Source organism: Myotis yumanensis, unplaced genomic scaffold (genome assembly GCF_028538775.1).
Source record: "Myotis yumanensis isolate MYYU_CA2020_CCGP unplaced genomic scaffold, mMyoYum1.0.hap1 SCAF_4, whole genome shotgun sequence".
Classification (NCBI taxonomy): Eukaryota; Metazoa; Chordata; class Mammalia; order Chiroptera; family Vespertilionidae; genus Myotis; species Myotis yumanensis.
Genome location: NW_027223755.1, coordinates 100657024 through 100684977, shown reverse-complemented (window position 1 = coordinate 100684977; position 27954 = coordinate 100657024). Strand labels below are relative to the sequence as shown.

General features: G+C 50.9%; 2 protein-coding genes and 1 pseudogene across 3 annotated transcripts; all 3 read left to right on the top strand.

Moving 5' to 3' along the window:
- The first annotated feature begins 587 nt into the window (after positions 1-587).
- On the top strand, positions 588-27882 carry LOC139009130 (interleukin-32-like). 2 transcript variants are annotated; one of them, XM_070413165.1, is made up of 11 exons: positions 588-655; positions 1536-1574; positions 1719-1772; positions 2098-2124; positions 2285-2344; positions 3683-3721; positions 3866-3919; positions 4263-4289; positions 4450-4509; positions 4915-5044; positions 27401-27882. In XM_070413165.1, exons 1-11 carry the CDS (start codon positions 641-643, stop codon positions 27610-27612), a joined length of 717 nt encoding a protein of 238 aa, XP_070269266.1. In that variant the 5' UTR covers positions 588-640; the 3' UTR covers positions 27613-27882. The 2 variants fall into 2 exon arrangements, with proteins under 2 accessions (XP_070269266.1, XP_070269267.1); XM_070413166.1 differs by lacking the exons at positions 588-655; positions 1536-1574; positions 1719-1772; ... (5 more) ...; positions 4450-4509; positions 4915-5044 and adding exons at positions 21742-21883; positions 23100-23138; positions 23283-23336; ... (3 more) ...; positions 25332-25385; positions 26342-26492 and having other exon boundaries at positions 27401-27874.
- On the top strand, positions 15363-15708 carry LOC139008403 (pterin-4-alpha-carbinolamine dehydratase 2 pseudogene; annotated as a pseudogene).
- LOC139008402 (matrix metalloproteinase-25-like) lies at positions 15847-18646 on the top strand. The gene is made up of 7 exons (XM_070411689.1): positions 15847-15862; positions 16091-16207; positions 16293-16377; positions 16545-16627; positions 17616-17768; positions 17837-18094; positions 18237-18646. The coding sequence occupies exons 1-7, from the start codon at positions 15847-15849 to the stop codon at positions 18521-18523; spliced, it is 999 nt and encodes a 332-aa protein (XP_070267790.1). The 3' UTR covers positions 18524-18646.
- Positions 27883-27954: the final 72 nt, after the last annotated feature.

The following is a 27954-nucleotide window of genomic DNA, read 5'->3' as shown; positions in this document are numbered from 1 at the left end:
AAAGAAAGAAAGAAACCAGGAATTCTAATTCCACATTGTGTTTTCTTTTTTAAAAAAAGAGTGTGCACTAGAAAGCAGGTTACTGGAACAAAATCAGATTGCTAGCCCCAAAAATATCTTATGTTCCCCATCAACAGAACCTCTGGACTCTGAAGCTGAGGTGCACTCTGTTCAAGGGACCTGGTGGACATTCCAAACGTTCCCCTGCACCTTGACTCCCCAGCAAAAAGCTCTTTATTCTGGAAGCTCTGAGAAATGCTCCAACCTGCTGTAGAAATCTGCTCTTTCCTCTTCTCCTCCTCTGTCTCAGGCTGATGAGGGGATGAGGAGGAGGCCCATTCCTGGTCTCAGAGATTCCCTGGTTCAGAGAGTGGAGGAGCCATGGTCAGATTTAGGGATGTGCCCGCCAGGGCAGGTCACCCTCCCTCTCCTCTGCTGCTCTGAAATCAGCTGACCTCCCTCTGGTGCAGAAACCTCAGCTAGCTCTGTGCTGGGAGGATGTGGAAGAAGTTGATTGGCTCAGTGGGGGCCTCAAAGGAGCTGCAGCCAAAGGGATTCTGTATAAGAGGCTGCTCCTCTGCAACACTTCTCATACCTGTTCCTCGCCATCAGGCCACAGCCCTCTGAACCCTGAGCAACCATGGTCTGCTCCAAGGTGAGTGAGAGCAAATGAGGAGGGGACAGTAGGCCCTGGAGTCCCCTTTCCCACTGTGTGTTTGTACCTCTCTCCCACCAGTGCAGCCCCACCCTAGCTGATCTCTACATTCATCGGCTCTGTTCCATCCTCCTGGGCCATGGGGAGACCCCTGGAAGGAGGGTGTCATGAGAATGTGACCTGTATGGTCATTGTGATGGCCCTGAGCCTGGTTGGTTGAACCCTATCCTGGCCCCAAACTAAAATTCTGAATAACTCTTGACAAAGGCCCCACAGTTTCATTTTGTGCTCAGCCTTTCACTTCATGTAGCAGGTTCTGATTGTGCGGACAAAACTCATGTCCGGGAGAGAAATTATGGGGGCAACTCCCTACCACCGCCCCCAGCCCCACCAGCACCCTAACCATGAGGTTGAGCTGATGATCCAGGATGCTTTGGGATGGTGACCAAGGGATCGTGGAATCATCGTTGAGGAATAAAGTGATCCAGGGCTCAGTGACCAGATTGGGGCCATAAGGTGGAGACTCATGAGGAAGTCTATGGGGTACTCCCTGCCTCGTTGGTTGAGCCAAGGGGTTAGGAGTGAAAAGGGGCCTGGGGGCCTGCAAGGTCAGCAGTCAGGAAGAGCAGCTGGATGTAGGCACCGCTGTGCCTGTCCCCTCCTCAGAGAGGGATGGCCACTGCCAATTCCTCCCTCAGCCAACTCTCACCGGTACCACAGAGGGTTGGGTATCTGGGAACCAGATTGCCCTGCACACTCCAGAACAATGTTCATGCTTGTACGCTTGTGTGTCATGGTGAGTGTGAGTGTGTGAGCATGTGTACCACAGGTCTGGGGGTTGGTAAGTCATATAAGATCAATGTCACTATTACCTCCACAGATTTCCCAAGAAGATCATGAGAAAATGAGGAGTAAAATGGTAAGAAGCTCTTCCCCATGTATGGATAGGGTGTGGGCGGGGGCCTTGGTTTTACTGTGGGAGGCTAAGAATGTTCTGGACCTCCTGGGGTCCAGGAGGGAGAAGGATCAGATGTCTTTGTCCCAACTCTATCTCTTTTTACAGCTCGAGGCTGTAAACACATTCTGTGATCAAGTCAAATCCGAAGAAGAGGACCAGGTGGGTCAGGGTTCCCACTCCTGTGCTCTGCACAATTTGGGTGGGGAGGTTTCACAATGATGATGATGATGATGATGATGAAGGTGCCACCTCAGGTTGGCTCATTCCTTACACTGGACAAAATTCACAGCTGTGTGGTGGGTGAGTACCCAGCTGGGGGATAGGAAGGCCCAGGGAGCCTGAGAGGTGTCCAAGCCATAGGTATACTGATGACAGAGCAGGCCCCCAGGCACATGGCTGGACCAGTTATGAGCTGAGAACAGAGGATAAGACTGAAAATGAGTGAGGCCGGGGGAATTTAAACAAAGTCATTTTTTCCCAACAGGTCAACATAGGCCTAGAAGAGCTGGAGGTGAGTTTTGGCCTCGCCCCTCCCCCAAAGCTCAGTCCCCAGGAGTTTGGCTGGGCCAGGTTATTGGGGTGAGCTGTGGCTCCCTTGGAGATCACAGTGGGGACTACAGACCACAGCAGGCAGGAGCAGGTCTGCAGCCTCCACACCCTTCTCTCCTCAGATCAGCATCAATGAGACCTTGCTTGATACCATATCTTCTCACTATGAGAACAACGACCAGGTGAGTCTGAGGCTCCTGTCAGAGCCCTCTGGGCTTCCCCTTCACTCTAATCGCTTTTGATGTTGGCGCTGCCATGTGCATACACAGCCCCTGAGTGGGGTTGGGTGGGGTGGGGTGGGATGGGGGTGGAGGCGTGGCTGGCACCAGCTCCTGACCCTACCACCCACCCTGGAAGCAGGGTGTCATGAGAATGTGACATGTATGCTCATTGTGATGGCCCTGAGCCTGGTTGTTTGAATGCTATCCTGGCACCAAATGAAAATTCTGAATAATTCTTGACAAAAGCCCCACAGTTTAATTTTGTGCTCAGCCTTTCACTTCATGTAGCAGGTTCTTGTTGAGCCAAAACTCATGTCTGGGAGAGAAATTATGGGGGCAACTCTGTGTATATGAGAAGAGGGGTATGTGTGTGTGTGTGTGTGTGTGTGTGTGTGTGTGTGGCACAGGGAAATAATGAGTCTTATGGGACAAGTGTTACTTTAACAATTAAACCTGAGATATTTGTGGGAAGAGCTGGAGAATGGAAGGTCTGTAGGTGAGAAGAAACACCAATCCCAGTAGACCCTTTATATCCTAATACCCTGAAGGTGGGAGGTGGGCAGTGCTTTCCTGGGAACTTAAAAATCCTCTCAGGTGCCTGGGCCAGCAGCCCATTACTGGCATTGGCCTCAGAGTCTATTCCTCCTTTTTGTGGTGCCTTCCAACCTCCCCACTCCTATCACTGTCCCCAGCCCCAACTGCACCTTAACTATGAGGTTGAGCTGATGCTCCAGGATGCTTTGGGATTGTGACTAAGGGATCCTGGAAAAATCATTTGTGGGAAGTCTGATCTCTTTCTTTTGTGTGCGGCCCCTCTTCTAGATCCTGAACCCTGAACCACGCTGGCCGTGGGGGGGAAACAAAAACATACACTATCATTGAGGAATATAGTGATCCAGGGCTCAGTGACCAGATTGAGGCCATAAGGTGGAGACTCATGAGGAAGTCGGTGGGGTACTCCCTGCCTCGTTGGTTGAGCCAAGGGTTTAGGGGTGAAAAGGGGCCTGGGGTGCTATGGGCCTGCAAGGTCAGCAGTCAGGAAGAGCAGCTGGATGTAGGCACCGCTGTGCCTGTCCCCTCCTCAGAGAGGGATGGCCACTGCCAATTCCTCCCTCAGCCAACTCTCACCGGTACCACAGAGGGTTGGGTATCTGGGAACCAGATTGCCCTGCACACTCCAGAACGATGTTCATGCTTGTACGCTTGTGTGTCATGGTGAGTGTGAGTGTGTGAGCATGTGTACCACAGGTCTGGGGGTTGGTAAGTCATATCAGATCAATGTCACTGTTACCTCCACAGACATCCCAAGAAGATCATGAGAAAGTGAGGAGTGAAATGGTAAGAAGCTCTTCCCCATGTATGGATAGGGTGTGGGCGGGGGCCTGGGTTTTACTGTGGGAGGCTAAGAATGTTCTGGCCCTCCTGGGGTCCAGGAGGGAGAAGGATCAGACCTCTTTGTCCCAACTCTATCTCTTTTTACAGCACAAGGCTTTAGACACATTCTGTGATAAAGTCAAATCTGAAGAAGAGAACCAGGTGGGTCAGGGTTCCCACTCCTGTGCTCTGCACCCAATTTGGGTGGGGTGGTTTCAGGATGATGATGACGACGATGATGATGATGATGAAGGTGCCACCTCAGGTTGGCTCATTCCTTACACTGGACAAAATTCACACCTGTGTGCAGGTGAGTACACAGGTGGGGGATAGGAAGGCCCAGGGAGCCTGAGAGGCGTCATAGTCATAGGTATACTGATGACAGAGCAGGTCTCCAGGCACATGGCTAGACCAGTTATGGGGAGATGGTGAGCTGAGAACAGGGGATTAGACTGAAAATGAGGGAGGCCGGGGGAATTTAAACAAAGTCATTTTTTCCCAACAGGTCCACATAGGCCTAGAAGATCTGGAGGTGAGTTTTGGCCTCCCCGCTCCCCCAAAGCTTAGTCCCCAGGAGTTTGGCTGGGCCAGGTTATTGGGGTGAGCTTTGGCTCCCTTGGAGGTCACAGTGGGGACTACAGACCACAGCAGACAAGAGCAGGTCTGCAGCCTTCACACCCTCCTCTCCTCAGATCAGCATTGATGAGACCGAGCTTGATAACATATTTGCTCACTGTGAGAACAACAACCAGGTGAGTCTGAGGCTCCTGTCACAGCCCTCTGTGTTTCCCCCTCACACTAATAGTTTTTGATGTTGGCGCTGCCATGTGCATACCACAGCCCCTGAGTGGGGTGGGGTGGGGTGGGGTGGGGTGGGGTGGAGGGGTGGCTGGCACCAGCTCCTGACCTCCCCCCCAGCACACAGTGGCCAAAGCCCTGCCCTCAACTTCATGTGTTAATGAGGAACCCCCTGGGCCTGGTGCTGGCCTCAGAGGCCAGTCAGCCAACAAGCAGGTACGACCATCGTGGTTTAGCTACAAAGGGGAGTTGGGGCGCTGAACCTCCGCCAGAAGTCTTTGTCTGTGGACTGCAGGCAGGTCCCTGCGTGAGCTTCTGTCAGGACCTGGTCGGACCCTACACATTCCCCATCCCCACAGGAATCTACTCCCTTACTTCCGGAGCAGCAGCAGGAACTGCGTAACAGAGTCCGTAGCAGAGTCCGCCCTGGACAGAAACCAGGCCCGGAGTGGGACTCTGAGCCAGAAGGATCGCACAACCAAAGTCCAGGTGATTTTGAGAGGATGTTAACTAAAGCTGGGGACAGTGAAATCAGGAAGGGCTTAGGATAGATTGAAGCACCAGCAGAGAGCCTAGGTGGGGCTGCTTTTGCTCACTGTTAATTTAGAGGAAAGGGGGTCCTTGGAGACAGGTTTTGCAGGGCGGGGGGAGGGGGCACATCAGTCCACTTGAGCTGCTGCTGCCCACTGCTCCTCTGGTTGCAAGTCTTCTGGGACCCAGAGTTTAGGCGATGCATGCCTGAAAGGGAAGAAAGGTGTGGGCTTGCTCCTGGTCCTTTGTCTTGAGGGTTTAAAGGCTGGGAGTTTAGAGGAGGTCTTCGGGAAGGATTTCAATAGAATATTCATCAGCTTTATGCTAATGTGCCAAAATGAGATGTGTTCCTTTAACTTCAGCTGTGCTTGGGTGTGGTTGGCACTAATTAGATTTCTGCTATCTATCTCCCTGAGTGGGGTGATTTAAGCTATTTACTCCCTGTTTTGGGAGAAATATGAGCCACTTAGTCTTTTTTTTTTTTAATCCTCACCTGAGGATATGTTTATTGATTTTGGAGAGATAGGAAGGGGGAGAGAGAGAGAGAGAGAGAGAGAGAGAGAGAGAGAGAGAGAGAAACATCTATGTGAGAGAGAAACATTAATTGGTTGCCTCTAGTATTTGCTTTGAACAGGGATTGAACATGCAAGTTAGGTATATGCCCTGAGTGGGAATCTAACCCACAACCTGTGTTGTGTAGGGGCCCATGCTCTAAACCATTTACTCTTGTGTCCCTGCTTAGGGAAGTCAGGATTTTGCAATGTACTAGTATTCGATGGCTGTAAAGGCTTGGTCGTTTAACCATCTATCTCAGTTTCCCTATTCCACTTCGCTGGCTTCCTAACTAGTCTCTCTCACAGGGGCCCAGAAGACTGGGGAGAGCTTTTGTGAATGGGTACTGAGGTTGTTCCAAAAGATGCTAAGTCGACTGCAGAAGACGTGGCTGTACTTGCTTGCCTGGGTCAAGAAGAAGTTGGTCATCTTTGTCAAGAACATAAAGTTCATTTGCAGGAAAATTAAGAATTTATTCTGCAGTGTGGCACAGTTCTTCTTTAGTTTATTCCAGGCCTAAGGAGTCCCATGAGGGCCTGGAGGAGCTCAGTCACACCTCCCAGCCCTTGGATTCCCCCCTTCTCAGAAAGAATCTTCTAGAGTAACATTTGCTTTCCTGCTCACCCTTGACCCATCCTCAACAACCTCCCTCACTTCCACCCTGTTCACAGCCTCTCCACCTAGCTTGCCTGGGTTTCCTTCTCTTGCTGCAGCATTTTAATAAACGTTGGTTGGCCTGGGGAGGGGGCAGGGGTGGGTGGAGGAGGTCAATGGGGAAAAGGGAGATCTGTAATACTTTCAACAATAAAGGTAATTTGCTTCAAAAGTTGATTGAACCAAGTTGAGTGCCCGTCTGGGTGGGTGGCAGGGTGCTCAGTGGTTACAGGGAGAGGCTGTGCAACAATCAGATGGATCTAGGCCTGGATCTCGGCTCTGGTAAGAAAGGAGAAGCCACGTGACCTCTCTAATCTGTAGACAGGGCGCTGGTCACACTGGCCACGGACTTATAATGAGCACATGAGGATGTCAGCCTGTGCACGGCTTCTCGCAGGGCCCTGCACACAGTAAGTGCTCCATAGCTGCCCGTTCCTGAACACAAGGAGCTCAGGCCTGAGGGACTTTGGCCCCTTTTCTTTTCCTGACCACCCTCTTTGGGCCTTCATCACGGGGCAGGACTGGGCTGGGCCTCTGAATCTCCTTCATCTTTCTTCTGAGATCAGAGGCCCCCGGACAGGGGCAGTGGTGGTGGTAGGGAGCAGGCAGAGTGCACTTCTATGTGAGCCTGGAAGGAAGGCAGAGTAGGGAGGGTGCAGCCATCTGATCTCTGGGCTGGCCACCTCACCTGGGACTGCAAATGCAGAGACTGGGGAGAGCCTGGAGCAAGGCCTGAGGCCTGAGGGGGCCAGCACTGCTCACCATCTATGAGGCCAAATGCCTCCCACCCCCCAGCCCTGACTTCCTGCTCCAGGCAGATGCATACAGACCAGCTTTGCATTCAGGGGTGATTGGCAGCAAACAGCAGCTGCTGAGATGAGATGAAGGTGGGGCTGACCTGAAGCAGGAAGAAAAGGGAGGAAGTGGGCCTGATGAAGAGCAAACACCAGCAGTGGGTGTGGGGGGGTTGGGGGGTGGCCAGGAGACCTGAGGGATGGGGGCATTTCAGTGGGTCAGTATCCTGCACCCTCCTCTGCCAGCTTCACACCCTTTGGCTGGTAGAAACATCTTGATTCCTAGGAGGAGCTCCCTGTAAGGGCCAGGTGTCAGTCCTGCAAGAGGAGCAATGGCTGGACCCAGACCTTCCGGTAGGTTCTCAGTGATCCCAATAATCCCGAGGGACCCGCCCCCAGCAGGGAGGGCACAAGTGGCAAGGATCTTCCTCGCCCTGGCCCCTACCTTCCTAAGGAAGAAGGCAGCCCCTCTGAGAGTTCCTTTTAGCAGAACCCCACTTGTGCTCACATCCTATCCTCCTTCACTTCCAGGGGACCCTCTGACATGCCTTCACACTGTAAGGCCCATCTCTGGCCTGAATTCCCCGGCTCCAAGGGCTGCCCACTGCAGGTTCTGACCAGCCTTTACTTACCCATGGCCATATCCTCACCTCCCGTCCCAGGCACCATTCTTTTTTTTTTCTTTATGTTTCTATGGGTTTTTTATAAAAATATGTTTTTTATTGATTTCAGAGAGGAAGGGAGAGGGAGAAAGAGGTAGAAACATCCATGATGAGAGAGAATTATTGATCAGCTGCCTCCTGTACATCCCCTACTGGGAATCAAGCCCACAACCCAGGCATGGGCCCTGACCAGGAATCGAACCCTGACCTCCTGGTTCATAGGTCGATGCTCAACCACTGAGCCACACCACGCCACACCAGCTGGGCTCTTTTAGACATTTATCGGTTTTTTAGAGTGAGAGGAAGGGAGAGATAGAAACATCAATGAGAAGGAAACATTGATCAGCTGCCTCCTTGCACGCCCCCTACTGGGGATGGAGCCTGCAACCTGGGCATGTGCCTTAACTGGGAATCGAACAGGTTGGTTCATGAGTCAACTTCTGAGCTACACCGGCTAGACATCAGTCATCATTCTTGTTCTTTCAAACCCTGTCCATGAATTTCCCAAGTGACCCTGTATCAAACCTCCACTGACCTCTGCTCATGCCCTCCCACTTAATTCTTCTAACAGAAAAAACTGTCCCCCTGTGCTAAAGCCACCAGGAGCTTTGTGGCCCATCAATCTCTTGAGGTCACCTCCTGGCTCACCTGCGAGTCTTGCCTCTTTTAAGCAATTTCAGTCCAGTAGCCAAGTTCTAAATGATTTCATTGTTAAAAATGAAATAACTCAACAACCACTTCAAAAATACAACTAAAAGACAAAACAAACATCATCCAGAACCACAGGAAGACTGGCTCAATGGAAATTCTACAAATAGAAGGAAAGAGATAAGCACACTGAGACTCAGAGGAAGTGCAGAAGTAAAGTGCAGAGGTACGGAGGCGCATGCGGAAAGGGCTGGCAGCTGAGGACACGGTTGTCTTTTTCAATCAGGAGGGAGTCTCAAGCTCCCGACTGCTCTGACCTCCAGTTCCGGGTGAGTCTCTGGGGACCCAGACTCATACGGGGAGAAACTGGACTGTCTGGCATCGGGCAGAACTCGAGGGCGGCTTTCTCTCCGAGGTGCTTGCAGCGATTACCAGGACACTGAGATGTGGGTGGGCCTCATCTGGGCACCTCCAAACTCCAAACAAAGAAGAGGAATCTCTCAATAGCTCCTGCTGGGTAGGCTCAGGCAGAGGCTAAATTAGCACCTTCTTAGAGATCCTAGAGCCAGTGTACCCAGTGGTCAGAGTGGGACCATCCAGATTACAACTCCTCAGATCCATAAGGGACACACCCAGGGGGCAGACTCAGTGAGCACCAAAGCTCCACTGAAGCAAGTCTTGCCCCATAAGGGTATCTCCAGCACAGAAGTTCTCCCACTGCAGACACAGCTGATGATCACAGCCAATTGGCCTGGAGGTCAATTCCTCCCAGTGATACCTACAACAATCAAGGCTTAACTACAACAAGACTGTGCACAAAGCCCACAAAGGGGTGCACCAAGAGTGTCCACCTCAGGTCATTGGGGAGGCTGATCCACTGGGCCCTATAAGACACCTAGCACAGAAAGCCACTCTATCAACACAGGGAAGCATAAAAAATGCAGAGACAAAGAAATAGGTCACAAATGATAGAAATGGAGGAAAGCGAACTACTGGATATAGAGTTCAAAACCACACTTTTAAGGTTATTCAAGAATTTTCTAGAAACCGCTGATAAATTTAGTGAGACCCTCAAGAAATCTAGTGAGACCCTCGAGGTTATGAAAAAGGACCAACTAGAAATTAAGCATACACTGACTGAAATAAAATATATTATACAGACTCCCAACAGCAGACTAGAGGATCCCAAGGATCAAGTCAAAGATTTGAAATACGAAGAAGCAAAAATCACCCAACAGGAAAAAGGAAAAGAAAAAGAATCCAAAAATATGAAGATAGTGTAAGGAGCCCCTGGAACAACCTCAAGCATACCAACATCCGAATTATGGGAGTGTCAGAATAAGAGAGAGAACAAGATATTGAAAACCTATTTGAAGAAATAATGACAGAAAACTTCCCCTACCTGGTGAAAGAAATGGACTTCCAAGTCCAGGAAGCGCAGAGAACCCCAAACAAAAGGAATCCAAAGAGGTCCACACCAAGACACATCATAATTAAAATGCCAAGAGCAAAAGACAAAGAGAGAATCTTATAAGCAGCAAGAGAAAAACAGTCAGTTACCTACAAGGGAGTATCCATACAACTGTAAGCTGATTTCTCAATAGAAACTATGCAGGCCAGAAGGGAGTGGCAACAAATATTCAAAGTGATGAATAACAAGAACCTGCAACCAAGATTACTTTACCCAGCAAAGCTATCATTCAGAATTGAAGGTCAGATAAAGAGCTTCACAGATAAGAAAAAGCTAAAGGAGTTCATCACCACCAAACCAGTATTATATGAAATGCTGAAAGGTATCCTTTAAGAAGAGGAAGAAGAAGAAAAAGGTGAAGATACAAATTATGAACAACAAATACACATCTATCAAGTGAATCTAAAAGTCAAGTGAATAAATAATCTGATGACAGAATAAACTGGTGATTATAATAGAATCAGGGGCATAGAAAGGGAGTGGACTGACTATTCTTTGGGGGGAAAGGGGTGTGGGGATGCGGGAAGAGACTGGACAAAAATCGTACACATATGGATGAGGACAGTGGTGGGGAGGGGCGGTAAAGGCAGAGGGTGGGGTGGGAACCGGGTGGAGGGGAGCTATGGGGGGAAAAAAGAGGAACAACTGTAATAATCTGAACAATAAATATTTAATTAAAAAAAATGAAATAACTCCCCGCCTAAAAATCTCCTGTGTTCTCAATATGAATGAAGCCCAACCCTGGCCTATAAGGCTCTGCCTGCATCATAGGTCCCTGCAGATCCCCCTCCTGGACAACATTCTTTAGCTGCCTGCCAAGCCTCTCCCATCTCAGGGCCTTTGCCCATGCTGTTCCCTCTGTGCGGGAGGCCCTTTCCACCCTCCTGAGGCTGCCTCCCTCTCTCTACTGGAGTCTTTGTTCCCCTCAATAGCCCACACAGTCCCTGGCATACAGTAGGTGCTCAATAAATAATAAGCTTTCAATGCCGTGGGTTCTCCCAGCTCCTCTCAGTCTCCTGGTTGACCAATCCTTCCTCTTTGAAGTTTCTTCCCCTGGGGTTTTCCAGGAGTTGAATGTGTTGTGTGACATCTGGTGGCTCTCTATATCCCAATCTTCCTCCCAACCCCCAAAATGCTGACCTTTGCTAGACTCAGAGCTTTCCCACCCACCTCCCTTAGTCCCCTGAGCCATGGTGAATAAGTTCTCTAACTTTCTACAAAAACTTGTTAAAGAGCAGTTATGTGTCAAGTGGAGTGGAGGGGCCACAGAAACTCAGACACAGCATTTTTGTGGGTGAAAAGGCAGACAACAGGAAGTTCTGATGTGCTCTGGAGCTGGGGTGGGCTGTCTTCATCTCCTGTATTTCTTTTTCATAATTTGTGTATTTTAATGTTTTGTGAATTGATTTCAGAGGGAGAAAGGAAGAGGGAGAGAGAGATAGAAACAACAGTTGGCTGCCTCCTACAGCCCCCTACTGAGAATTAAGCCTGCAACCTAGGGAATTGAACTGGTGACCTCCTGGTGCATGGACCAACACTCAACCATTGGCCCACACCAACCATTGGCCAGGTCTCCTGTATTTTTGTTAGAAATCATATGATTTAGTCCGGCCGGCATAGCTCAGCGGTTGAGCATCAATCTATGAGCCAGAGGTCACTGTTGGATTCCCGGCCAGGGCACATGCCGGAATTGTGGGCTCGATCCCCAGTAGACGACAGTGAAGGAAGCAGCCTATCAGTGATTCTGTCTCATCATTGATGTTTCTATCTCCCTCGCCCTTCCTCTTTGGAATCAATAAAAGTATATATTTTTTAAAAGGTAAGACATTTCCAAATAAAACATTTCAAAATTTTATATATATATATATTTACTATTATTTTTATTTTTTTTAATAAATCTTTATTGTTCAGATTATTACAGTTGTTCCCCTTTTCTCCCCCCATAGCTCCCTTCCACCCAGTTCCTATCCCACCCTCTGCCCTTACCCCCCCCCCCCCCCCCCACTGTCCTCATCCATAGGTGTACACTTTTTGTTGCTGGGTCAAAGGTCATACACATGGAAAATGTAGCTATTTCCATCCGCGACATGTCCTTGTGTTCGGAAAGGTCTCTCACGACTTGTTCACGCTCTACTTAGAAAGGGTACGGGAGACACATAACGGCTTTTTAAAATAATGTGACCTCTTATGCTTAAACTGAGGATTTTGCTACCAGAAGCGAGGAGCAAGCAACACTTCCGCTGCTCTCGCCCCTCTCATCCTTCGGGTGATAGTTGTGCTTGGGGCTGCGCGTTGGTTCGCAGGCCATCGACAAAGCCCCCTGGGCAGCTCACGCGGTTCCGCCAGCTTCCCAGGGGCCTTCACAGCCTCACAGGGACCGTTTCAGTCCCATTGGGATGGTTTCAGATTCATAGGGACCGTTTCAGCCCCACTGGGCCCGTTTCAGCCTCACAGGGACCGTATCAGCCTCACTGGGACCATTTCAGCCCCACTGGGATCAAAATTATATTAATTGACTACTGCTGTTATATGAATATGGAACTCTATTCCAGAAGGCATACAATGTAATATCAAAACTGAGAAGAGAGAGAAAAAAAGGAAAAAACAACTGAGAAGAGCAAATTGGTTCCAATTTGAGCAACAAAGGGTTTGATGGGTAGTGGCCACCACGCTGTGTAGAAAAGGGTCACCAGGCTAATTTGGTCTCATCAAGGAAATCCCTGAGCTGTGCTTGCCATGGGTGCTGGAGAGCAAGGCCAGAGGGAGATTTGCATTTGATATCCCAAATCTCACCCAGAGCTTTCACTTTGAAGAGAAGGAATGTGATGCCCACAAAAGCCATCTTCTTTGCCATGTTAGTTTAGTCTTAAGTCAGCATCTCAGGCAAATATAAAGGCATTTTAATATTGTGGATGATTCTTTTGAGATTATTTCTTTCAATCCCTGTTATCAACACAGAGCCGACTTCATTTTGCTTTCCTCTCTGGCGTTATCAAGTTAGTGAATGTAATTCCTTTTTTCATCCTCAGTTCTTTCTGCACTCTGCCTTTAATTTTTTTCTTTAGACCAGCGATTTTCCATCTTCTTTATCCGATGGCACACATAAATTACTAAAATCCTGCGGCACACCAAAAATATATTTTTTGCCCATCTGACCAAAAAATAGGTATAATTTTATTCATTCACATTGGATGGCTATTGTGTGGGATGCTGTCACTTTTTTATTTGACCATCTAAGGGAAAGAGGTCAGTGCCCATGACTACATAGTCAGTTATTGCACGTTGTAAAACTTCTTGCAGCACACCAGTTGAAAATCGCTGGCCTAGACACTTCTGGTCACATGTAGACATTTATCCAATTATCTCTCTTTTGACCAAATATTTTTCTCTTCTGTTTTTTGTTTTATTTCTGATTAAGAGAAAACTATCAGTATTGTAACAGATATTAAGTTCTAGTAGCCAGTTAATGAATGATGAACTTTAACACTCATTAAGTACAAGTGTCAGCTTAACTAAAAAACAACACAAGCAACACACACAAAGAAAACTGTCCAGCCCTAGCCGGTTTGGCTCAGTGGATAGAGCATTGGCCTGCAGACTGAAGAGTCCCAGGTTTGATTCCAGTCAAGGGCAAATGCCCTGGGTTGCAGGCTGGATCCTCAGTAGGGGGTGTGCAGGAGGCAACCGATCAATGATTCTCTCTCATTGATGTTTCTATCTCTCTCTTTGTCTGAAATTAATAAAAATATATTTAAAAAAGAAAAGAAATGAAAACTGTCCAGCCCAGCCAGATAGTTCAGTTGGTTAGAGTGTTAGCTCAATAGGTCAAGGTTGCAGGTTCAATCCTGTCAGGGCACATACAAGAATAAACCAATGAATGCCTAAATAAGTGGAACAACAAATCCATGTTTCTCTCTCCCTTTGTCTCTCTCAAATAAACAAAGTCCTGGCTGGAGTTGGCTGGAACATTGTCACTGTTAGGGTCACCAAAGGAGGAACGCACGAGGCCCAAAGGGGTAAAGAATTATGAATTATTAGGTCACTGGAAAACCAGATGGGCCGAGCCCCAAAGTGGCACCAGCACCCAGGGACTGGGAGTCAGCGATTCTAAAGGACTCTAGGCGGGCATTTTCTGGGCGGAGAAATCTCTGGGCGGGTCCTGAGGGGAAAGATAATGGTTTTAGCAAGTGGAACGTGGTCTCAGCAAGTGCTAAGCAAAAGGGAATGTCTGTTGTGAAGTGGCCTAAAGGCCAGCTCCCAGGGGAGGGTCTCTATTCAATTATTCCATGAGATCTAACAGCCTCGCACACCTGGTCAAGGCACATACCTGGGTTGTGGGTTCAAGCCCTAGTCAGGGTGTGGATGGAAGGCAACCAATCAATGGTTCTCTTTCGTATCCATGTTTTTCTCTCTCTTCCTTCCCCTCTCTAAAAAATTCAAGTAAAAAAACCTGTCCATGGGAGGGGGAGACAGGCCAAGAATGCCTGATGGGTGGGAAAAAGAAGGTGGGGGGCACACTGACAATCCAGCTTTGGGTTTAGAGCAGCGGTTCTCAACCTGTGGGTCTGGACCTCTTTGGGGGTCGAACGACCCTTTCACAGGGGTCACCTAAGGCCATCCGAAAACACATATATAATTACATACTGTTTTTGTGATTAATCACTATGCTTTAATTATGTTCAATTTGTAACAATGATATCGGGGTCACCACAATATGAGGAACTGTATTAAGGGGTCGTGGCATTAGGAAGGTTGAGAACCACTGGTTTAGAGGATTATAAGTAGTCAGGGGTCCCCAGCTGATAACCTGACTTAGCTGCAGGCAGGTTATGTTTCACCTGCTAGCATTTCCCATTTGAATTAGTTATGAATATTCCAAAACAGTTTCCCATAATCATCCAGAAACTGGGACTTTAAACTTTATTCAATCTTATTTAATTTAAAGAGCCACCTATGGCTAGAGGATACTGTATTGGACAGCACAGATAGGGTCCACTCCAGAGGAGAAATCCAGGGTGAGGTTCCTTGGCCCTGCCCATGGCTGGCTGTGACAGAGCCACCTCCTCCTCTCACACACACACCACTCCGGGCCTTTCTGGGATGGGGGGGAGGGAGAAAGCCACCAGTGTGACAGTCAGGAGGGTGATGGATATCTTTAGGGTAAATGTAAAAAAAAGAAAGAGGAGTCCCGGTTTTGCTCAGTGGGTAGAGCTTCGGCCCATGGACTGAAGGATCCTGGCTTTGATTCTGGTCAAGGGCACGTACCATGGTTGAAGCTCCTCCCTGGCCTGGGCCCTGGTCGGGGCACCTGCAGGAGGCAACCAATCGATATGTTTCCTCACGTCGATATTTCTGTTTTCCCCTCTCTCTAAAAATAAAAAAAAAAAATTTAAAAATCCTCAGGTGAAGATTAAGAAAAAAAGAAGAAGGAAGAAGAAGGCTGTTTTGGGGCAGGCCTCTGTGGTGGCCATGGGGCAGCACAGACGCTGGGGGCAATGCTGTGCCTGCTGTGGGGTTCAAGTCCCAGCCCTGTGGCCCTGTGGGCAGAGGCACACCGGTTGACAGCAGAGGAGAGGAACCAAGTTATGCTTGACCTTAAAGCAGCAGGAGGGTCAGAATTAAATGGGAGATGCCATCTACAAACAGTTCTTCAAAAATTTCAATCAGGCATTTGGCTTTCTGTCTCGAGTTGCCCTACAAGCAGAAAAAATAAGTCACTGGGAATGATTCAATGTATACAAGAAAGTCCAGCTCACTCTCACCTCACATGGTTGTGGTGGACTGACCAAAAGAGGCATGAAACCAGCCATGTTTATTGAAAAAGCAGCTGCTTCCGGGTGATTTCTCCCAAAACGCATATAAAATCTTATAAACCTCTTAGGTGTAATATATTTTGAAGACAGTTTATATGAACAATTTAAGTTGTAAATTTAGTTCACCTTTATGCCACATTTTGTAAAATTAATGCTTAAGTACAAAATGATTGTTTCTAAAGGCTCTTCTACTTTGGGCATTTTCAAATACATGCCTGAGGCCAGAAAGAGATGCTTCCGGGGAAGGGAAGAGCTAATGTAGGGTTCACCTGCGCCAGAGGGAGGTGGTGTGGGCCGGGCCAGGGTGGGTGAGGCCAGGAGCTCCCCTGCAGGCCCGGGCTGCCAGGAGGCCAGGGAGAGGCCTGCTGGGCAAGCTGCTAGTACAGGGTCTCCCGGGAGTGGGGTCTCAGGTGGGCCACTATCTGCGCCTGACTCCATCGTGAGGCCCTTTTACCAGGGTCCTGTCGGGGAGCCCACCAAGTACCGCCTGTCCCAGGATGACCGTGAAGGCCTGCAGCAGCTCTACGGTACAGGGAGCTGTGTGTGGGGTGCTCCCCATGTGGCCTCTGCGGCAGCGTTGGGGAACACGTGTCTCTCTGACTCTCTCTACAGGGAAAGGACCCCAGACCCCATATGATAAGCCCACAGTGAAACCCCTGGCTCCTCCTCCCCCGCCCCCTGCCCTGCCCCCAGGCAGGTGAGTCCTCCTCCAGCTTTGCCCTCTTGGGTGAGCTTCCTACCCATGGAGTCCTCTTTGGTGAGAGGGCTTGGTAAGGGTCCCTGCCCCATAGGGCTGTCCTCAAGGTCAAGTACAGACAGGAGGAGCCCTGACCCCTTTCTCCTCACCTCTCCTTTCCTCCTCAGCCCCTCCCTTCCTGTCCCTGATCGATGTGATGGCAATTTTGATGCTATCGCCAACATCCGTGGGGAAACTTTCTTCTTTAAAGGTGAGTCACTCCGGGTCTTCCCCGGCCCCGTAGAGTTGGTTTCCTACCCACTTAGGGTGACCCACCAGGCCTGTGGGGTTTCCCAGGATGTGGACTTTCAAGCTGGGTGGGAGTGGCTCCCTGTGGAGCACACCAGTGACTGCCCTTCCCCAATCCCTTTCTTTCCCCAGCCCACACTCTTTGAAGCTCACCTGAGCCTCTCCCCCTCAACTCCCCCAGGCTATATCCTTGCTTTTTCTCTTAAGCCAGTGATGGCGAACCTATCACACCCATACTCATTTTTTTGGTTGATTTTTCTTTGTTAAATGGCATTTAAATATATAAAATAAATATCAAAAATATGTCTTTGTTTTACTATGGTTGCAAATATAAAAAAATTTCTATGTGTGACACGGCACCAGAGTTAACTTAGGTTTTTTTCAAAATGCTGACACGCGGAGCTCAAAAGGTTCGCCATCACTGTCCTAAGCCCTACTTTTCCCTCTGTAACTTGCCTCCTGAGCCCATCCAGCCCAGCTGGCTTGCTTATCACTTCTATCTGTGTGACTTTCTATATAAACTTTTGCTTGTATTTGAAACACAAACAAACAAAGTGTGGGTGGAGGTAGAAGGAAAGTCCTGGGCCATCTGGTCACCCTAGAGCAGTGGTTCTCAACCTTGGCTGCATATTAGAATCACCTGGGAATCTTTTTAAAATCCTGATTTTTGGTCTCATCCTCCGGAAATTCTGTTTCTTGGTTACTAATGTTGTGGCCTCACCCCATAACAAAGAAACAGAATTTCCGGAGGAGGAGGCCCAGAAATCAGGATTTTAAAAAGATTCCCAGATGATTCTAATGTGCAGCCAAGGTTGAGAACACAGCCCTAGAGCCACTGGACCCTTTGGTTTCCAGATGGACCTTCCACCCAGCACTAAGTCCCAGCCACACACCCTGGGGGACAAGACCACTTGCCACCTCATGCTCCAGGCCCACCCCTTCTCGCACAGGCCCCTGGTTCTGGCGCCTCCAACCCTCAGGACAGCTGGTGTCCCCCCGGCCTGCCAGGCTCCACCGCTTCTGGGAGGGGCTGCCCCCCCAGGTGACTGTCATCCAGGCTGCCTACACCCGGCACCGAGACGGCCGAATCCTACTCTTCAGTGGTGAGTGGGGCGCCCCCCTGGGACGGGCGGGGCGTGGGAGCAGTTGCTCAGCAGGCTCCCTCCTGCAGGCGCGCAGTTCTGGGTGTTCCGGGACCGGCAGCTAGAGGGCGACGCGCGGCCGCTGGCCGAGCTGGGGCTGCTCCGCGGGGAGCAGGTGGACGCCGCGTTCTCTTGGCCGCTGAACGGGAAGACCTACCTGGTCCGGGGCCACCGCTACTGGCGGTACGACGAGGCGGCCGCGCGCCCGGACCCTGGCTACCCGCGCGACCTGAGTCTCTGGGAGGGGGCGCCTCCCAGCCCCGACGATGTCGCCGTCAGCAACGATGGTAGGAGAGCCCGCGCCCCGGCTGGCCAGCTGCGGGCCCTGGGGTTGGGGCTGGAGGTCGTCCTGGGGGTGCCGAGGGGTCCTCGGGTGGGCGGGGCGGGGGCAGCCGGCACCAGCCCTGCAGCTGTCCGCCCGCCTTGCAGGTGCCACCTACTTCTTCAAGGGCGCCCACTACTGGCGCTTTCCCAAGGGCAGCGTCAAGGCCGATCCGGACTCCCCGCAGCCCATGGGCCCCCAGTGGCTGGACTGCCCGGCCCCCAGCGCTGGCCCTCGCTACCCCAGACCCCCCAAAGCGACCCTCAAGCCCGAACCCTGCAATTGTCATTGCGAGATCAACCAGGCCGCTGGGCGCTTGTCCTCGTCTTCGTCGTCGGTGACCCTCCTGCTGCTCCTTCTGCCCCTGCTGGTGGGGAACATCACCTCCCGCTGAGGGGGGACAGGCCGCTCCACGGCGGGGCCTGTTCTCCCACCACCGGCCTGTACAGTGTAGGGGGTGGTGATGGCCTGTCCGGGGTGTTGATGGCTGCCCGGCCCCATCCTCTGTTCCCAGGGCGGGCCCAGCAAGGTGGGTGGAGCTAAGCCCTGGGGGTAGGGGGTGGGGTGGGTGGGACAGGAAGGCTGGCCCTGGACCGAACACAGGAAGTGCTCAGCCTCCCCTCCCCCAAACCCGCCTCCCCCTGCTTTGGCCCCCCCAGGACTGTGCATTTCCAGGAATGGCTGGCTTTTCTCAGTACACAGCCTGCAGACTCCTTGCAGCACAAGCCCTGCCTGGCAACAGCGGCTCAGGTGCATGGGTCTTTAGAGGACAGGCCTGATCGGGAGACTGAGCCCCAGCACGCGCCCCCCTCCCCCCACTTTTCCAGAAGTGTCTCACCCTGTTCGGCTTCCACCTGGTCCCAGTGAACACCACATGGGTGGGGAACTGGGACCCAGTCCTGAGACCACCCCTGGGCACCAGTGCTGCCCGTTCTGGGTGACACCAATGACCACAAGGGTGACCTTCCACAATCTGGCCCCTGGACCTCCTTGCTGGTCACCACCCTGAATCCAGAACTGTCCCATTCAATAGGACACCCTCCCCATCTTTAAAAACCTCTTTTTGCCTCCACCCCGCGTGTCTGCAGTTCCCTCAAGAACTTCGCTCCTGTCCGCTCAGTGCTGACCACAGGCAGTAGATTGAGCAGTCTCTTCACCTGGGGTCACTGCTTCCTCAGCACTCCTGGCTGATGAGTGGGCGAAACCTGGGCCATCTCATTCATTTCCCACTCTCCCCAGAATTCAGGATCTAAATCAGTGCCCCTGGAACTGTGCTTCTGGAACATTCCACATCAGACTCACCCAGGGAACTTAAATATGCAAATCTCATGCCCTCACCCTGAGTCTTCACTTGGGATGGGACTGTCTTGTGGTTTTCTGTGTCTCTGCCATGTTCTCCCAGGAGCCAACTTTTCATGTCGCCTACAGAGCAAAGCTGATGGCCACAGTTGATAAGGTCACCCCCATGGCTGGAGTCACTTAGTGGCCTTTTCTTGGGCTGCTGTCCAACCTCATGATCGACAGTGCCACCTGGAGCTGAGGCTGTGGGCTCTAGTGCCAGGGAGCACAGACAGGGCCTGCTGTTTATCAGGGCAAGCAGACAGTGTTAAGACAACAACCAGGCACATCTTGGACCTGTCCATGACCTGAGAACTCTAAGCCATCTGAGGCTCTGTCAGGATCCTGTTAAAGTACAAGGAGGGGAAAAATTATATTTTCAAAGCTTATCAGGTTGGTTTGGCTCAGTGGATAGAGCGTCAGCCTGCGGACTGAAGAGTTCTGGGTTTGATTCAAGTCAAGGACACATGCAGGGGTTGCGGGCTTGATCCAGGTAGGGAACATGCAGGAGGCAGCCAATCAGTGATTCTCTCTCATCACTGATGTTTCTATCTCTCCCGCTCCCTCTCTAAATCAATAAAAATATATTTTTAAAAAAAGAGGTAGCTGGCTCTCGATTTGGTCAGGGCACATGCCCTGGTTGCAGGCTCAATCTCTGGTGCAGGGAGGGGCAGGGGGCGTGCAGGAGGCAGCCAATCTGATTCTCTCTACAGGTAAAGCACCCTAAACCCTATATAATGAGCCCTGATGTATTTCTCTCATCAATGTTTCTATCTCTCTTTCCCTCTCCCTCTCTCTCAAGAAAAAATCAATAAAAACATTTTTAAAAAAGTGGTACAGTGCACAATGAAACACAAAATGTCTTCAGATGGTGGCTTTTGTGAGACAGTCATGGAGGAGTGGAGTGTTATGGGGGGTCAGGGAGCCAGGCTTCTGGAGACAAAGCCCAGAAGTAATACTTTCACCTGAAGCAGGAGCAGCTCCCTTCTCTCCCACCCTGGAATTCAAAGACAGCTCAGGGAAGGATCTGGACTTCCTAGGTGTGGAAGGGGGTTTCAGACAATTGAATGGGTTTTTAAGGGACGGGGAGATGTCCGCTGAGGTCCAGCTAACCCAAGTGAGACTTTCACTAAGGAAGTGCAATGTGTAGGTCTGTCCTTATGGGGCTCATGAGTGGCCTCTCAGGGGCCAGGTTCTCTTTAAGGATCTTAGGGGCTGAATTGTGTCCCTCCACAAATTCGTACACTGAAGCCCTAACCCCCAGTACTTCAGAATATCACCTTAGCAGGAGACAGGGTCTTTATGAAGGGAATCAGGTAAAATTAGGTCACTAGGGTAGGCCCTAATCCAAAAGAACCAGTGTCCTCATAAAAGTGGGAAGTTAGTAGCCAGGCATGGATACAGGGAGAATGCCATGTGAACATGAAGACGGCATCTACAAACCTAGGAGGCTTCCCTTGCAACTTAAGAAGGAACCAACTCTGCCAACAGCTTGATTTAGGCGTCTAGCTCCCAGAACTGTGAGGAAATCAGTTTGTGTTGTTTAGCCATCCAGTCTGTGGTGCGTTGTTCCGGCAGGCCTGGGTCCCTAATACAGAGGGCACACAGTGGCTGTGCTGAGCTGTGTGGGGCTTTGGCCCCGAGTTGGGTATTAGGGAAGAGCTGAGGGGTGAGCAAGGCTGTGTGACAAAACCACCTCAGGGGTCTTGCAGGTCTTGCCATGTCCGGAGCCTGTCGCTGCTATCGAACCTCTGGACTCTGAAGCTGGGGTGCACTCTGTTCGAGGGACCTGGTGGACATTCCAGACGTTCCCCTGCACCTTGACTCCCCAGCGGGAAGCTCTTGATTCTGGAAGCTCTGAGAAATGGTCCAACCTGCTGTAGAAATCTGCCCTTTCCTCTTCCCCTCCTCTGTCTCAGGCTGATGAGGGGATGAGGAGGAGGCCCATTCCTGGTCTCAGAGATTCCCTGGTTCAGAGAGTGGAGGAGCCATGGTCAGAGTTTAGGGATGTGCTCTCCCCTCCCAGAGCCCTTAGACCTCCCTCTTCCTGTCTTTCCTCCTCCTCTTTCTGTTTTTGTCTCATCCCCCCCGCCCCCCCCCCCCCAACACCACACTGTGAGTTAGCCCTACTTCATTCTCAAGGGCAGGTCACCCTCTCCCCCTCCAATCCCCCAGGCCCTCCTCTGCTGCTCTGAAATCAGCTGACCTCCTCTGGTGCAGAAACCTCAGAAACCTCAGCTAGCTCTGTGCTGGGAGGATGTGGGAGAGAAGGTGATTGGCTCACTGGGGGCCTTAAATGAGCTGCAACCAAAGAAATTCTGTAGAAGAGGCTGCTCCTCTGAAACACTTCTCATACCTGTTCCTCGCCATCAGGCCACAGCCCTCTGAACCCTGAACAGCCATGGCCTGCTTGCAGGTGAGTGAGAGCAAATGAGGAGGGGACAGTAGGCCCTGGAGTCCCATTTCCCACTGTGTGTTTGTTCCCCTCTCCCACCAGTGCAACCCCACCCTAGCTGATCTCTACATTCATCGGCTCTGTTCCATCCTGCTGGGCCACCGGGAGACCCCTGGAAGGAGGGTGTCATGAGAATGTGACCTGTATGGTCATCGTGATGGCCCTGAGCCTGGTTGGTTAAATGCTATCTGGCACCAAACTGAAATTCTGAATAATTCTTGACAAAGGCCCCACAGTTTCATTTTGTGCTCAGCCTTTCACTTCATGTAGCAGGTTCTGGTTGTGGGGCCAAAACTCATGTCCAGGAGAGAAATTATGGAGGCAGCTCTGTGAGTATGAGAAGAGGGGTGTGTGTGTGTGTGTGTGTGTGTGTGTGACTGAGAATGAGTGTTATGGGACAAAGTGTTGCTTTAACAATTAGACCTGACATATTTGTGGGAAGAGCTGGAGAATGGAGGGTCTATAGGTGAGAAGAAACACCAATCCCAGTAGATCCTTTATATCTTAATACCCTGAAGGTGGGAGGTGGGAGGTGGGAGGTAGGCAGTGCTTTCCTGGGAACTTAAAAATCCTCTCAGGTGCCTGGGCCAGCAGCCCAGTACTGGCATTGGCCTCAGAGTCTATTCCTCCTTTTTGTGGTGCCTTCCAACCTCCCCCACCCTACCATCGCCCCCAGCCCCACCCGCACCCTAACCATGAGGTTGGCTGATGCTCCAGGATGCTTTGGGATGGTGACCAAGGGATCGTGGAATCATCGTTGAGGAATAAAGTGATCCAGGGCTCAGTGTCCAGATTGGGACCATAAGGTGGAGACTCTTGAGGAAGTCTATGGGGAACTCCCTGCCTCGTTGGTTGAGCCAAGGGTTTAGGGGTGAAAAGGGCCTGGGGTGCTGTGGGCCTGCAAGGTCAGCAGTCAGGAAGAGCAGCTGGATGTAGGCACCGCTGTGTCTGTCCCCTCCTCAGAGAGGGATGGCCACTGCCAATTCCTCCCTCAGCCAACTCTCACCGGTACCACAGAGGGTTGGGTATCTGGGAACCAGATTGCCCTGCACACTCCAGAACAATGTTCATGCTTGTACGCTTGTGTGTCATGGTGAGTGTGAGTGTGTGAGCATGTGTACCACAGGTCTGGGTGTTGGTAAGTCATATCAGATCAATGCCACTGTTACCTCCACAGATATCCCAAGAAAATCGTGAGAAAATGAGGCGTGAAATGGTAAGAAGCTCTTCCCCATGTATAGATAGGGCGTGGGCGGGGGCCTGGGTTTTACTGTGGGAGGCTAAGAATGTCCTGACCCTCCTGGGGTCCAGGAGGGAGAAGGATCAGATCTCTTTGTTCCAACTCTATTTCTTTTTACAGCTGAAGGCTATAGACACATTCTGTGATGAAGTCAAATCCAAAGAAGAGAACCAGGTGGGTCAGGCTTCCCACTCCTGTGCTCTGCACAATTTGGGTGGGGAGGTTTCACGATGATGACGGTGACGATGATGATAATGAAGGTGCCACCTCAGGTTGGCTCATTCCTTACACTGGACAAAATTCACACCTTTGTGGCAGGTGAGTACACAGGTGGGGGATAGGAAGGCCCAGGGAGCCTGAGAGGTGTCCAAGTCATAGGTATACTGATGACAGAGCAGGTCCCCAGGCACATGGCTGGACCAGTTATGAGCTGAGAACAGAGGATAGGACTGAAAGTGAGTGAAGCCGGGAGAATTTAAACAAAGTTATTTTTTCCCAACAGGTCCACATATGCCTAAAAGAGCTGGAGGTGAGTTTTGGCCTCCCCGCTCCCCCAAAGCTTAGTCCCCAGGAGTTTGGCTGGGCCAGGTTATTGGGATGAGCTTTGGCTCCCTTGGAGGTCACAGTGGGGACTACAGACCACAGCGGGCAGGAGCAGGTCTGCAGCCTCCCACCCTTCTCTCCTCAGATCAGCTTCAATGAGGCCTTGTTTGATACCTTATTAGCTCACTATGAGAACTACAACCAGGTGAGTCTGAGGCTCCTGTCAGAGCCCTCTGTGCTTCCCCTTCACCCCTAATCGCTTTTGATGTTGGCGCTGCCATGTGCATACACAGCCCCTGAGTGGGGTGCAGTGGGATGGGGTGGGGTGGAGAGATAGCTGGCACCAGCTGCTGACCGACCCACCCACACTGGAAGGAGGGTGTCATGAGAATGTGACCTGTATGCTCATCGTGATGGCCCTGAGCCTGGTTGATTAAATGCTACCCTGGCACCAAACTGAAATTCTGAATAATTCTTGACAAAGGCCCCACAGTTTCATTTTGTGCTCAGCCTTTCACTTCATGTAGCAGGTTCTGGTTGTGGGGCCAAAACTCATGTCCAGGAGAGAAATTATGGGGGCAGCTCTGTGAGTATGAGAAGAGGGGTGTGTGTGTGTGTGTGTGTGTGTGTGTGTGTGTGACTGAGAAACAATGAGTCTTTTGGGACAAAGTGTTACTTTAACAATTAGACCTGACATATTTGTGGGAAGAGCTGGAGAATGGAGGGTCTATAGGTGAGAAGAAACACCAATCCCAGTAGATCCTTTATATCTTAATACCCTGAAGGTGGGAGGTGGGAGGTGGGAGGTGGGCAGTGCTTTCCTGGGAACTTAAAAATCCTCTCAGGTGTCTGGGCCAGCAGCCCAGTACTGGCATTGGCCTCAGCGTCTATTCCTCCTTTTTGTGGTGCCTTCCAACCTCCCCCACCCTACCATCGCCCCCAGCCTCACCCCCATCTTGACCATGAGGTTGGCTGATGCTCCAGGATGCTTTGGGATGGTGACCAAGGGATCGTGGAATCATCGTTGAGGAATAAAGTGATCCAGGGCTCAGTGTCCAGATTGGGACCATAAGGTGGAGACTCTTGAGGAAGTCTATGGGGAACTCCCTGCCTCGTTGGTTGAGCCAAGGGTTTAGGGGTGAAAAGGGCCTGGGGTGCTATGAGCCTGCAAGGTCAGCAGTCAGGAAGAGCAGCTGGATGTAGGCACCGCTGTGTCTGTCCCCTCCTCAGAGAGGGATGGCCACTGCCAATTCCTCCCTCAGCCAACTCTCACCGGTACCACAGAGGGTTGGGTATCTGGGAACCAGATTGCCCTGCACACTCCAGAACAATGTTCATCTTGTACGCTTGTGTGTCATGGTGAGTGTGAGTGTGTGAGCATGTGTACCACAGGTCTGGGGGTTGGTAAGTCATGTAAGATCAATGTCACTGTTACCTCCACAGACATCCAAAGATGATATTGAGGAAATGAGGCGTAAAATGGTAAGAAGCTCTTCCCCATGTATCGATAGGGTGTGGGCGGGGGCCTGGGTTTTACTGTGGGAGGCTAAGAATGTTCTGGCCCTCCTGGGGTCCAGGAGGGAGAAGGATCAGACCTCTTTGTTCCAACTCTATCTCTTTTTACAGCACAAGGCTGTAAACAATTTCTGTGATAAAGTCAAACCCGAAGAAGAGGAGCAGGTGGGTCAGGGTTCCCACTCCTGTGCTCTGTACCATTTGGGTGGGGTAGTTTCACAATGATGATGATGATGATGATAATGAAGGTGCCACCTCAGAGTGGCTCATTCCTTACACTGGACAAAATTCACACCTGTGTGCAGGTGAGTACACAGCTGGGGGATAGGAAGGCCCAGGGAGCCTGAGAGGTGTCCAAGTCATAGGTATACTGATGACAGAGAAGGCCCCCAGGCACATGGCTGGACCAGTTATGAGCTGAGAACAGGGGATAGGACTGAAAATGAGGGAGGCCGGGGGAATTTAAACAAAGTCATTTTTTCCCAATGGATCCACATAGGCCTAGAAGATCTGGAGGTGAGTTTTGGCCTCCCCGCTCCCCCAAAGCTCAGTCCCCAGGAGTTTGGCTGGGCCAGGTTATTGGGGTGAGCTTTGGCTCCCTTGGAGGTCACAGTGGGGACTACAGACCACAGCAGGCAGGAGCAGGTCTGCAGCCTCCACACCCTCCTCTCCTCAGATCAGCATCAATGAGCCCGCGCTTGATACCTTATTTGCTCACTGTGAGAACAACAACCAAGTTAATCTGAGGCTCCTGTCACAGCCCTCTGTGCTTCCCCTTCACCCCTAATCGCTTGTGATGTTGGCGCTGCCATGTGCATACACAGCCCCTGAGTGGGGTGGGGGTGGAGGGGTGGCTGGCACCAGCTCCTGACCTCCCCTCCAGCACACAGTGGCCAAAGCCCTGCCCTCAACTTCATGTGTTAATGAGGAACCCCCTGGGCCTGGTGCTGGCCTCAGAGGCCAGTCAGCCAACAAGCAGGTAAGGCCATCGTGGTTTAGCTACAAAGGGGAGTTGGGGCGCTGAACCTCTGCGAGAAGTCTTTGTCTGTGGACTGCAGGCAGCTCCCTGCGTGAGCTTCTGTCAGGACCTGGTCGGACCCTACACATTCCCATCCCCACAGGAATCTACTCCCTTACTTCCGGAGCAGCAGCAGGAACTGCGTAACAGAGTCGGTAGCAGAGTCCGCCCTGGACAGAAACCAGGCCCGGACCCGGACCCGGACCCTGACCCAGACCCTGAGCCGGACCCTGACCCAGACCCTGAGCCAGAAGGTGCGCACAACCAAGGTTCCGGTGATTTTGAGAGGATGTTAATTAAATTTGGGACAGTGAAACCAGGAAGGGCTTAGGAAGAAGACACACCAGCAGAGAGCCTAAGTGGGGCTGCTTTTGCTCACTGTTAATTTAGAGAAAAGGGGGGCCTTGGAGACAGGTTTTTTATGTGGGGAGGGATTGAGTCCAGACAAGCTGCTGCTGCCCACTGCTCCTCTGGTTGCAAGTCTCATGGGGACCCAGGGTTTAGCCGATGCATGCCTGAAAGGGAAGAAAGGTGTGGGCTTGCTCCTGGTCCTTTGTCTTGAGCGTTTAAAGGCTGGGAATTTAGAGGAGGTCTTCAGGAAGGCTCTCATTAGAATATTCATCAGCTTTATGCTAATGTGCCAAAATGAGATGTGTTCCTTTAACTTCAGCTGTGCTTGGGTGTGGTTGGCACTAACTGGATTTCTGCTATCTATCTCCCTGAGTGGGGTGATTTAAGTTCTTTACTCCCCGTTTTGGGAAGAGAAGTATGAGCCACTTAGTCTTTTTTTTTTTTAAATCCTCATCTGAGGATATGTTTATTGACTTTAGAGAGAGGGGAAGGGGGGCAGAGAGTGAGAGAGAGAGAGAGAAGGAGGGAAACATCTATGTGAGAGAGAAACATTAATTGGTTGCCTTTTTTATTTGCTTTCAATAGGGATTGAACCTGCAAGTTAGATATATGCCTTGACTGGGAATCGAACCCACAACCTGTGTTGTGTACGGGCCCACGCTCTAAACCATTTACTCTTGTGTCCCTGCTTAGGGAAGACAGGATTTTGCAATGTACTAGTATTAGTTGGCTGTAAAGGCTTGGTCTTTAACCATCTGTCTCAGTTTCCCTATTCCACTTGCCCTGGCTTCCTAACTAGTCTCTCTCACAGGGGCCCAGCAGCCTGGGGAGAGCTTTTGTGAATGGATAATGAGGTTGTTCCGAGAGATGCTAAGGCGACTAAAGAAGATGTGGAAGAACCTGCTGGCCTGGGTGCAGGAGAAGTGGGCCTCCTTTGTCAGCGTGGTGAAGTACATCTGGAGTGAGATTAAGGATTTCTGCTTCAGTGCGGCAAAGTGCTTCTCAAGTTTATTTCAGTTCTAAGGAGTCCCATGAGGGCCTGGAGGAGCTCAGTCACACCTCCCAGCCCTTGGATTCCCCCCTTCTCAGAAAGAATCTTCTAGAGTAACATTTGCTTTCCTGCTCACCCTTGACCCATCCTCAACAACCTCCCTCACTTCCACCCTGTTCACAGCCTCTCCACCTAGCTTGCCTGGGTTTCCTTCTCTTGCTACAGCATTTTAATAAACGTTGGTTCGCCTGGGGAGGGGGCAGGGGTGGGTGGAGGAGGTCAATGGGGAAAAGGGAGATCTGTAATATTTCAACAATAAAGGTAATTTGCTTCAAAAGTTGATTGAACCAAGTTGAGTGCCCGTCTGGGTCGGT